The sequence below is a fragment of the Acipenser ruthenus genome, chromosome 1 (assembly GCF_902713425.1).
Source record: "Acipenser ruthenus chromosome 1, fAciRut3.2 maternal haplotype, whole genome shotgun sequence".
NCBI classification, from domain to species: domain Eukaryota; kingdom Metazoa; phylum Chordata; class Actinopteri; order Acipenseriformes; family Acipenseridae; genus Acipenser; species Acipenser ruthenus.
In genome coordinates this window covers 69,993,648-70,006,674 of record NC_081189.1, presented here as the reverse complement: position 1 = coordinate 70,006,674, position 13,027 = coordinate 69,993,648, and the positions used below count along the sequence as shown (strand labels likewise).

General features: G+C 36.6%; 1 protein-coding gene across 1 annotated transcript in view; it reads left to right on the top strand.

Moving 5' to 3' along the window:
• The first annotated feature begins 414 nt into the window (after positions 1–414).
• LOC117421141 (mineralocorticoid receptor-like) overlaps positions 415–13,027 on the top strand; it is a 126,676-nt gene continuing 114,063 nt past the window's right edge. The window contains exons 1-2 of the mRNA XM_034035126.3: positions 415–783; positions 3,256–4,971. Coding sequence (XP_033891017.3) covers positions 3,275–4,971 — 1,697 coding nt within the window. The 5' untranslated portion in view covers positions 415–783; positions 3,256–3,274. The remainder of the gene's footprint in view (positions 784–3,255; positions 4,972–13,027) is intronic.

Here is a 13,027-nt window from a genome sequence, read left to right as displayed (position 1 = left end):
ATATTTATAAGTGTTTTTTCCTGAAAACAGCATTTCTCAATATAGGTTTAACAGAGATGCTGATATGTTAATAAATGTAATTAACTCTATATTATAAATACTATTCTAAGATAAGAGGAGACAGGCAATGTGTGTTGAAATGGATCATTGCATTGCTAATGACCAAAATATGCCATGCTGGAAATAAATTCTGGTTTAAATAAAGCCATAGATGATGTAGAATTATCTAGCTTTTTTTGACCAATGACACTGGATCAGAATCAGAATGTTTTATTCTAGAATGTGTTACATCTAGTGCCCCGTTGCTCCAAAAGATTACAGTGGAGGTGGGTACTCTTTACCTGCTCCTGCGAGTTAGTTTCCTTCTGCCTCACTGTTTAAACTGCACTCGGTGCAAGTAGGAGGGTCCATACACACAGAATGACGTCGCTTGCCAAGTCTCTTGCTGACTCCCGCACTCTGTTTTTATCAGTGCTCTGTCAGAAAGGAACAAAATCAGAAATCCAAAGTTTAAGGGAGATTTGTGAAAAAATAACAAGAAAAGCTATTTGGGGTTACGTTTGGGTGTTCTATTATCATTCGTCTGTTTGGATTACGACTAATACTGAGATACGCAGCTGTATACTTCTGCGCTGGGAACTGTCAGAACTGAAACTAGTGGATGTATGGAAACAGAAAATTGTAATTTCTACTCTGGGAGATATCGGGAAAAAAACAACAACCCTTTTCCCTTTGGCTCACCAGGAACACATACACCTGACCAAGCTGAATGTAGTTGAGAAGGTAAGAAGTATAGTAAAGTGCCGAATTTTACTGTAGCCTGTATATTCCAGGGTCATTTAAATACGCAGGAATCAAGTTTAACTTAAGCAAGCTTAGTGATACAGACCATCTTGTTCAGGTTGTAACTAGTTTGGAATTAAACAGAAATGTAATAAACAACAAATTGAATTCCTAGCATGTTTTTTTTTTTTTTTTTTTTTGGATCATAGCGTTTTAATATAAACACGGTGCAGTAGTACTAATATTATGTAATTAGAGCGTCTAATTTCAATTGTTCGTCAGAAATCTGACATTGAGAAGGGTTACAGTGTTACAGCAAATTCTGAAATTTTTTAAAATATGTACATATTTTACAGACTAAAAATGCATGACAATTTGAAAGAGGTTTGTAAGAGAAAGCAGTACATCGCTGGCTGTACACAGACAAGTGCCCCTAATGCACATATTATTAAACCCTGTAGTAACTATGCTTGCTTTGGTGGAATGGGATATGGTCATAGCATAAATACTGTAGCTCACGAAAATGTATTTAATTAAAACATATTTGTAACTACAAGTCTCCACATTTCACAGACATTTTCTATAATTTTGACATGGGTGAATGAATCCTGACATGGCTACCCACACGCACTTGCACTGGTCTAGGTGGCATCGTCGACTTTAATAAAAACTGTATTTTAGTGCAGTTTAACTAATGCAGAATCCATTAACTTGACAGTGATGTACTCACCTCCAGAACCTTGGCCAGATATGTATCTCTATCATTCTTAATATGGTATAAAGCTTGCAAATTACTGAATTCAATTTTAATATTACATTTACTACGTTTTTTTTTTGTACCGTGATTTTATTAGTGACGGTGTGTAGTTGTTAAAAGTTAAACCTTTAGTTGTTACAAATAAAACGGTCTGTTTCTTTGTTTGTTTAAATAAGGGCAATATAAGGTGACACGCTATGGCAGATGCTGATATTAATATTGTTTTAGTAGAGACAGATAATTAGCTTACTAATTATGGCCTGCAAGAATACACTTAATAACGCACTTAATATTCATATACAGTATCCTAACTATAGCACCCTTGTTTCATACAGTTAACGAAAAATGATATTACTGACGCCGCAGCACTATCGTACAAACTGGCGACACAATATGAAAACATTTAGCTACACAGGTATCTAATATTTGGGGACGCTGTAGCTTTAAGAACCTCAGAATTTCTTGGTAATGTCGCAGCACAGTTCTATCAACAAGGCCCTTAAATCCAGAGTGACTGTAAAACCGAGCCAATCGGTAGGTGGCGTGATAAACTTTTCGTGACACAATTACGCTGTGGCCAATGGTTGCAGTTCGGAGGTGAGCTACTGAAAGAGTGCGATATAAAAAAAAAATTAAAAACAATCACGTGATTTATTTTAAAGAGGCAAGCAGCTTATTGTTGAAGTTGGGAGCTTTATAAGATACCTGCGTTGCAGATCATAGCTGGCATGTACTCATTCGGAAGCGTTTACAGTAGGCTGCTGTACTTAATTAGTTAACTCATTGAATGTTGGTAGCAATTGTGAATTACCAGAGACTGGGTTGAGGCAGAATGATTTTTAAAATAGATTAAGCATTCACAGCTGTCTCTTTAGGCTAGTTTTTAAGTAGTTTTGTCTAATCGTACTAATTATAATGTTATATGCGTTATGCTTTAGATATTTGATATTTAAATAGAATGTTTTCAAACAAAAATCCCATGATTATGTCCATTAAGCACTAAAGTTTAATTAGTGGATGTTTACTGCAGTCTTTCATAGTTCACTCCTTATTGTCAGCTTTTTTTTATATATATATATATTACATTTCCAAATGTTGTTTTAGCTATACAGAAACAATATTATTCCTCTTTTAAAACTGCAACTACTAACTCATTCTTTGATCACAATAGGCGAATAGCGTTCAGCAATAGGGGAAGGTCATAAATGACATACTTCTTATGCCATGTGTTAGCTGGAAGCATGATTGTTTTTGTAAAATGTAGTAGAAAATATGTTTAACATGGGCAAACAGTATGAGCTAATAAGCGTTCCAAAATATGTAGACTATTTAAGACCATTTGGCATGCCACACATTAAATTCTTCACTGTCGGCTAAACAATATAATTTAAAATGTAAATTGAGGTGACTGGTTACAGCCTCTCACCGAGTTAGAAATGTATTACTACTAGTAACAAATGTTTATGTTAATTTGTGAAATATTACTGAAAATAGATTATTGAGCATTAATACTGTCATGCATGATCAAATAAATATACACTGTACTCATGGGTCTAAAACAAATGGGAACTCAAAGTGTGATTTGTCTTAAACTAATTGAGATATTCTGTTTGATTACTGTTTGATATTACATTTTCTAACTTAAAAGGTCTACACTGTATAACCACTGCTTAAAATATATATTTATTTTTATTCCTTGTATTTTGACAAATTAGGTATACCCATGAAACAACTATGGAGACCAAAAGACACCAACGCTTCCTTGAAGCAATAAACAATGAGCAAAGGTGGGGTCAGGTGCCTAAATCAATGGAGAACAGCTGTTCTTTGGATGGAAATCAGATCGAAGATAATGCATTGATGGAGAGCTTAAATGTCACAACTACTGGCTTCAAGGAAAATGGTGGGAAAAAGTTGGAACAGGCTCCGGCTTTTCAGCATCTGAGTCCGAAATTTGTTTTCCCAGTTTTAAATATTAACACAAATGTTAAGTTGGAGACAGACTCCAAGGAACTTTCCAAAACTGTGGCTGAGTCTATGGGCTTGTATATGGACTCTGTAAGAGATGTAGATTATAATTTTGGCCAACAGAATCAACAAGGACATTCAAGCCCTGTGAAGGCTTATCCAAACAGCGGGCAGCAGATTTATAAAAGCGAAGAGAATCTGTCTGTGTCAGCTATGAGCCCCAAAATGAACACTTTGGGTTCACTTATCTCATCCCCTTTCTCTGCAATCTCCAACCTATCTAATAGTAATTCTATGGAGCGCTCAGCCAGCAGCCCAGCCAACACCAGCAATATGGCTGCTTCTGTTTATAGTCCCCAGAACACAAACACCTCTATTTCCAGCCCTGTCAGTAATAATCTGGTGTCTTCAACCACCAGCCCTCTTGTGGATCCTTGTACTGCTGTCAGCAGCCCCATTGACTACAGCGCTGGGGTATCAAACCTTGCTAATGTACATGCAAGAAACTCTGCTGCTTGTAGTCCCACAAATACCAGTAATATGGGCTCTCCACTTTCAAGTCCTCTCAATACTATGAGATCGCCCATCTCGAGTCCCCAAAGTATGTGCAGTGTGAAATCTCCTGCCGTGAGCACTGCTAACATGAGATCTTCAGTACCAAGCCCTATTGGTAAAAATGTTAACAATAACAACATGAGATCCTCCATTTCAAGTCCTTCGGCTGTTACAAATATGGTTCAGAATGATATTAACAGTCCAGATGACAGAGACCAGGATATGAAAAGGTTTGAATTTCCAAAGGTTGAAAAAACAGACGGTGAAATATATAGTTGTGGGGTAGACGTGATGGGCAAGTTCATAAAAAATGAACCTGGCACTGGTTTTGGTAACATGTGTCTCTTAAGTGACAACAAGCCAAACTTACCCAGTCCTCATTTTGTCACACATATTAAGAATGAATCGGATAAAGGCTCATCTTGCCTGAATGCACACTATAACGGACAGCAGCAACCTTTAACCCCCTTTCCTGTTTCAGAAACCACTTACTTGTCTTTGAGGGACAATATAGATGAATACAGCCTTTCTGGGATTTTAGGACCACCTATTGCTTCATTAAATGGCAATTACGAACATGAGGCATTTTCTAACAATGTCCTGCCTAAGAGAATTAAACAGGAGCCTGACGATGGCTGCTATTACCAAGAGAATAATAACATGCCGACATCGGCTATTGTTGGAGTTAATTCAGGTGGACATTCATATCATTACCAGATTGGAGCGCAAGGAGCAATGTCTTTTTCACAACCTGATGCAAGAGACCAATCAAACCCTCCTCTAAATCGAATTTCTCCTGTTACGGCTGTGATGGAGTCATGGAAGTCTCACCCTGGCCTATCACAAGGCTCTCTGCCATCAAGGGGCGATGGCTATCTGCTGCAGAGATGTTTTCCAGAAAACATGAGGTGAGAGAAAATAGTTTACATTATGCTGTAGAAAATATGCATTTACCTGAACCCTGCACATGATAACATCAGATACAGTCATCTACTTGACTTACTTATAAGCTTTACCTTATAGTTTGATTGAGCATTTTAAAAATATGTATGAGTACCATTTGAGCCTTAAAACATGACTTATTGTAATTTATTTCAGAATAGACACTGAGCTAAAGAGAATTAATAATGGAGGATATTGGTCCTGTGTCAGAGTACTCATAAAGCAAGCTTTGTTCATATAGCAAAATTCATTTTATAACTGGGGCTATGGGATGTATTCATTCTAAGAGAAAAGGGTTCACATAAGATATTGTAGTAGTATTATTGCACTTATTGTAAACCATACTGTATTAAAATATTAATATTACATTGTAACCCTGTACTGCCCTGTAACACCTGTTTTTCTGATTATTCTGGTATTAAACAGTGCTGGTTATGGGATCATTTTTGCTCATTTTAAACGTAAAATGGCAGATGCTCCTGTTGCTGTTATTTCTAGATCTTGGTAAATTTAACAAGTGGGTGGATACTGTACAATTACATGCAACATGACTGCAAGTTGATTTTTTTTGTATGTTTTGTTTGTTTTACTTTATTATACACATCCTGTGGAAATGGGAGCTCTTTAGAAATTGGTGTGTAAATGAGTAAAATGTGGTAAGTTACAAATTAGGCTGTAGGGGTATTCAACCATGAGAACATGTTCAGTTTTTTGTATGCAAATGTTTTCCTTTATAACAAAAAAATCAACTTTAATTAGATCAATATTTGATGCGAGAGTTATGATAAGAAATGGTTATCAAAAGTAAGATAACGGGTAAATGCATCACTGAAGGTAATATACCTACTACTAAAGAAAGTTGGATGTCTTTATAGCTCAAATTGTTATAAAAATATGTAGTATGAGCTGTGGAGCCTTTAGGACTTTTGATGCCGATGAAGTTTTATCTGCCTAAAAGAAAGCAAGAAAGGAGAAAATCTGAAGCCAATACACATCGGCCTCTTTTCTTAATTACAGTGAAGATTTGATATGGTAAACATGGAGTACTCTGTAGAATGTCATTCTCTGAATCCAATGCTGAGCTGCTTTTTAATATAATGCAAAGAACAGCAACTGAATTACAACCTTTTAGTTGATGGATTTTTTTTTACCACAGGTAAAGGTAATTGGTTCAATGCTAAAATAAATGCTTTAGTATAGTTCTTAAATCTGAGAAGTGCTTTGGCTGTCCTGCTTTAGAAGGGGGGTACACCCTCCTCAGTTGTAAGTTGGGCCTGTGAATGTCTGCAGTGTGTTTGGTAGTACAGTGGTTGTTTCTTATCAAAATTACTGGTATGACAAACTACGTTTACAAAAACGATGGCTTGTTAATATTAGTTTTGGCAAAACGCTCATGTTGAGAAAGCAATTCAACTTTTTACAACAGCTATTGTTTATGAAGCACTTTACTTTGAATAAAGAATTGTTGGATTATTTAGCTGATAAGGTGTTGGAACCCAAAATAGAAATTCAAGCAGCTGAATTTCACAGGACATACATGCCAGTGCAGTCTTTCCATCTCACTATTTACATGTGTACTGACACTTGTTCAGCTATATAAGACTTCACGGCCCACTGAACTTAGTCTGGCCACATTTAACTTATGCCATCAATGGAAGTGAACAAAACAGCAGCTGAAAAACTTTGACTTCAGACACTTTCATTGTAGAATCCTGTGTATTACACATACAACTTAAGACAAATATTCCAACAAAAACTGCTTACAGATGTATTCCATGGAAAAAATATATACCATGTTCATGTTAATTTCTAAATGGCTGTATAAAAAGCATTCTTATATAGCCTTTGTATATAAGGTAATTTGATGTGACACTGGGTTTATTTTAATACTGGGAGATTTCTTTACTGTAATATGGTACTAATTATGACTTTAATCAGCTAAATAAAAAGCGCTTAAACCTGGAGTTCTTGAACTCTGAGTCTCCTTCATACCTCCTGACCACCTTAGACACCCGGCTATCCTGTCACAGTACTGTCAACATTGAGTTTTCAAAATAAGGGAGCTTTTGTAAACTGAAATCTTAGTGACCTAAATTGAAGTGACTACCTACAGAAGACAAAGGCATACAACTATTCCACTTTATTACTTCCTTCTAATTGCTTTATAAATATAAAACGTAAATACAACCATGACATGCTTCACAATCCGATTCTCTCATGGTCCCTGTGGTTCTTATTGTACTGTAGTTGTAGGTGGCTGATTTGGCAGTAGCCTATACAGTAAACAGGTCCACGGCAGTTGATTTTGCACGACAGCACAGCATACACAGATGGCTTTGTTACTTTCATCACACAACAAACCGAAAGGCACTTTTGCCTCTGACAGCACATTATGAGTACGAAGAAAAAAAAGAAAGCAAACTAACATGAATTAAAGAGCAGTGTTTTAATACTGTACATTTAGTCATTCTTTACATTTAAACAAATGCATATAGTTTACCTTGCCGATTATGACTCAAGGTACTGTAGGCTGAAACCAGACTAATTTTTTTGAGAACATTTTGGTAATGATTGTATAACTTCACAATCTAGAAAATAAGCACTGGTGTTAGAACTGAATTTCCTCTTCTTTTGAGTAACATAAATGTCAGTAAACCTACCAAGAGATTTTAAATACAGTACTGTGTACTGTATGTAAAGTTAATAAAAATTTTAAAAAAAGATAGTGTAGTGGGATGCTTTTTGAAGCACGCGATTAGAATTGTACACATCAGTAACAATAGTAGCCTTTCTGTACATCGTAAAAGTGCCCATTTTACAGACTACTTTCATGAGTGGTCGCTCTTGGCAGGTTTTACTGTATCTTCTAATTTAAATGAACACACTATTGCTGTATATAAACACATATCAATCAATCTGAATTTCTAAAGCAATGTTGATGCTGAAATTGTAATAGAAACGCTTATCTTTCACTATTTGTGTGAATTAGACTTTCCTGCAGAATACTTTGCAATGTGTGAGTCTGGGAACATGTCTACTACAGATTTGCTGAACTAGTCACAGCATGCAAAGGTCTCTGCATATGTAACTTTTATACTTGCCGTTTTTACTTTGGCAATGAAAGATGTTATTGAAGCGTGGTTTTCTGAGTGTCACTGGCTTTGGTGTTTCTGTGATCTCTCGTGCTTACCACACACATCATCATTCCTGCTCCCATGTCCCACCGTTAAAATCAGTCCTGTATAGTTTACAGAAAGTATGTATTTTTCCAATATTGCTTAGGATTATATGAGAATATGTTGTTGTCCAGGGGCCTTATCGTAGATGGTCAACTAGTGAATGCATGCCTGCCACAGGGCTCCCCTGGGTCCTAAACCCTGCTAGGGACAGATGGGGATTGCGGTAACCACAGACGCTACATGCCTTTTGCAGAAATTAAAGGTTTGCTGACATAAAAAGATTTAAAACTACATTTTTGAGCAAAATACGGGAGAATATCTGTCCTGGGAGACGTGTCCAAAAAACGTGAGATTCCTGGCAAATAAGGGAGAGTTGGCAGGTCTGCAGTGTCACAAGTTTTACATATATTTAGAGAACCTGTTATTTAGTTGTGAAGAAACTCGGCCAGGACATTTTATTACAGAGGTTATTGTGTTTTTAAGAAATTTGACATGCTTTGTTGATTCATTTTGTGCTTAAGTCTTGTCTTAAAAATTGCTCAGCTCAATGGCTCTTGTTGGAAAAAGGGATGATCCCTAAATGTTATAATGCCAGGCATTGGAATATTTTAAGATTTTTTCTTAATCTGTGCAAGTTTGTAACAAGGTCCCATTGGTAAACTGAAAGACAGAGCATAAGGAGGTTAACTGACTTGCTCAGGGTCACACAGTGAGCCAGTGGCTGAGGTGGGATTTGAACCGGGGACCTCCTGGTTACAAGCCCTTTTCTTTAACCACTGGACCACACAGCCTCCTATATCTGTATTTGGTGGACAATTAGGCATCTGTAATGACAGGTTCTTCGCTATTACATAAATACTGTTATATAATGCATTTCAGGCTTAAAATGTTTCTTTTCAAATAATTTAATATGTTAGATAAATCAAAAGCTTTTACCTTACATACCAGGAATGAAAGTGGCAGGTTTAGTTAAAATACTGTGCATCTGTCATAGGTTGGAATGTAAATTGGGTAATATATTTTAATTAAATGTGGCTGTGTCTTACTAATGCAGTTTATGATTCTGGATTACACACTGAACCAGACAGAAATAAAAGCTATTTAACCCTGAATTTATTGTCCCTGCATTTTATGATTACAACATTATATTGCATAGGTCCTTTAAAAGAGAGAAGAGGCAGGTGCCTGGATCTGAGACATGCATTGCATTGTGGTGATAATAATGTTCTTTGTTTTTTTTTTTTTTTTTTTTTTTTTTTTTTTTTTATCAGGGGAAGGATTAAGAGTTGAGATTTATTGATTGATCATAATTATAGACTCAGATGTTACACACTAATAAAGGCATTTGCTGAAACATTTGTCTACAGTAGTTATACCTTACAAACTGGATGTGTTTTATTATTTTGTTTTTTAAGATTTGTGCTTTGAGGAACGTTTAATTATTTAATGAAAAGAGGTCTGAATCATGGGTTTTTAAAAGGGAAGTTTAGGTGAGTTTAATCTATGTTGTGACTATATTAATAGCTTTCTCATAGGGTTGGAACAATAATGGATAATATCGATAATCACTGTAAATTTATCACGTTAAAGAATTATTATCGTTCTGTGACCCAATGAAGCAGGAAGCAGGTTTGTATTCAACTGTAAGCAGTGAATAGTGAGAGGCGTAAAACATGGCCTGTGTGAGCACTGCATGGGAAGTTAAGTATTGATTTTAAACAATATGCTTAGACTTTTAACTTTACGTTATGGTTTCATTTTGATAATAAGTTGTACACTGGCAAAGCATGACACAAATATTGTTGTTTGTAAAATAAAAATAAAACGCTTGTAAAATTACTGTAGAAAAGTGGAACTTTTGACTGTTCAACATTTTGGCACACAATTATTATTTTTTGTATGTAAATTGAATGTAATTGAAAAAAAAACCCAACCATATGGCAAATGTTGAATATGGCCTAAACACTTTGTTACTTACTTATTTTAAACTACAGTAAAGACATGAGTGCAACTGCAGCTTATGCACCGCATGGGGAAACATTAGCAGCACCCTCGGATATATATATATATATAATCTGTTGCCATGGCGTTGCTATTGTAAAAAATGGTAATTGCATAAATAGAAGAAGGATAGGCGGTTTATTTTATTCAACTGTCTGCATACAAGCAGCCATGTGCAACTCAGTATGTTCCTAATAGTATACGACTCTACATACAGACACACACAAACCTAGTCTGGTTCTCTTAAAGGCAGATTCACCACGTGAAGAAAACAAATGCTTCCAGGTAACATTAGCAATTTTGTTTTTTTATATTAATACATTTGGTGGCACATTTTTATTATGAAAGTAAAGGTTCTCCAATTAACATAAATGTTTAAACAAGAAAAACATACAGTATATGTTTTATTTTATAGGAAAACTACATAATTTATTAATATACAAATTACGATAGGTGTATTTTTATACTCATATTTATTCTGGGCACTCACCAGAAATTTAAAAACTCATATAATGTCTAGTTTTTTTTTTTCTTCTAAACTCGGTGACTTAGACTGGCGGTTGTCATGCTGCTCAAGTATAAATTTGATCAATTACAATAATTTTAAATATTTTATTTATTCGGCCGATAATCACAATTATCGTGATCATTTACAGACGATAATAGCTCAAAATGTCATTCAGTAGTTCGGGACAAACACCAATCACAACATGTTTTAGTACAAATATTTATTGAGAATAATGCCGAGTATGCAAAATTACACAGAAGTATGTTGTATATGCGCATTCATTTGGCATCAAACCTAACTTAGTTTGAGGGCTCGCTGCCTGGCTGACTGAACAAGGCGGAGACCCCCAAAAAGAACAAGCAGGTCTCAGTGCCGTGAGTAGTAATGGATATATCCCACTTGAAGGTTTAGCCAACCTTTAACAAATGATCGTCAGCGCGCAGGAGAGGAAAACAAAACCCCAGTTGGGAAATAAACCTCTGGGAATCCCATGGTTGATCCGATTGCCGTTCCTCCGGCAGGCTACCAACACTTAAGAGCACATTTTTAGTAAAAGCATTTTTAAGATCTGTAATATTTGTTCTAATGAAAACTTGGTATTAAGGAACATAATAAAGGATGATACTACATGCATTAAAAATGAAGGGAAGGGAATGTTGAATGCAATGTGAACATTTTTAAGGCAATTCCGGGATGACCAGTACGTTTGCAGTGAGCTGGGAGTGATGCTGAGAAGAGAGCTGTTTCTTGGGCCTTATATGTGGAAGGATGAACAACCTTTGTTAATGATTTGGACTGTAGCTGAATTATCTGAGTGGATAAGAATGGAATTTTGGGCCCAGGTGGACCCCCAAAGGAATGCGGCTACAGCGATCAGATAGATCTTGTACAATGACGAGGACTGATCGGGTATAGGAATGGTGTTGAATTCTTCAGGCCATGGAGGGACAGAAGATTACGTTTGATAGGAGGGGGACCGGACAGAAAAGTGGAAACAATAGATATGATGCATTTTGTTTTTCCCCCGGGGGAGCGAAGCTGAAAAATATTGAAATCCAGGGTGATGCCTAGAAACTCGATGGACCCAGGGTCTTTTCTGGTGCTAGGGGGATGCTGAGATTTGAAAATAATGATTTGAGAATTGTTTTTGTTCTGTGCAGGGGGAGCGTGGGGAAAGCTTGGGGTGGTGGAAAGGTCAATTATCAGTCTCTTTTTGCCTGAGTATTTCCTTATTGCAACCCTGATGGGGTTAATGCGAAAGGTGGGAAAAGGAGGGGATTCAAAGGGACCTATGTGAAGAACATGGCAGGAGGAATAGGAACAGGCTTCTTTGTTGCAGATCTGACGGCCGCCGGAGAACATTAATGTTGCGTCTGTGATCGTCTTTTGATCTGGAAGGGATGAAGGAAAGGGTGGAAAATGCATGGGAGGAAGGAGGAGGATTGTGAGGGAGGGACATGAGGGAACAGGGTGGAGGGTTGGTGGGGTGAGCAGTGGAACCGCATACAGAGCGTGATAGCTGTCTGAAGTTTTACAGAGGGAGAATGCTTATGTCCATTGTCATAGTTGACTTTATCCTTGCAGACAGTTTTGTCCTGTATCAAAAACAACTGTAATTTAGCTTGGGACAAATACCTTCTGACTGTAGCTCAGATACAGCTTACCAGTATAAACCTGTGTAAGTAAGACTGCACTATAATGCTAAAACTCCAGCTAGGATTGCTGCCATTGACTATCGCATCACACAAACTGCATTTTCAATTGCAGGTAAGTATTTATAATATGCTGTTGCAGGGCAGTTATCTACACTCTAGATCTGGTGGTCCCAAACCAAATGCAGCTCTGTGTTTTAGGGTGACACAATAAGAGCGCTTAAATACCCTTTACAATATTGCAGTTTTTACAGAGGGCTATTGCACAAGATTAAATGTCAGTATTTGTTTTTTAGAACGTAAAAAAATAAAAAATAAAAAGGCAAGCAGCTGCTATAATCATGTGAAATAGTACATTAAAACAATATTGCAACAATCTTATGACTGCACATCAGATCAACAAAGAAGAAGAAACAAAAAGCTGCCAATGGATTTGTTAGAACTTGATCCTGGTGTTGGCGTTAAGGACTGTTTATTTTTCCCGACAGTCTGTTGGGCACAGTAATAAAATGCCAATTATTGTTCATTTGGAATGTTAGTGAAAGTCTGTCCTTAAAAGAGCTGTACAGAACTATCACAATTAAAATGAGACAGGTTGGCAAAGGGTTGTGTGCTTGGATGACAAGATCTTGATTTTGTTAAATCCACATGCACAGTTCTCTGTGTTGGAGAGTACATTTTA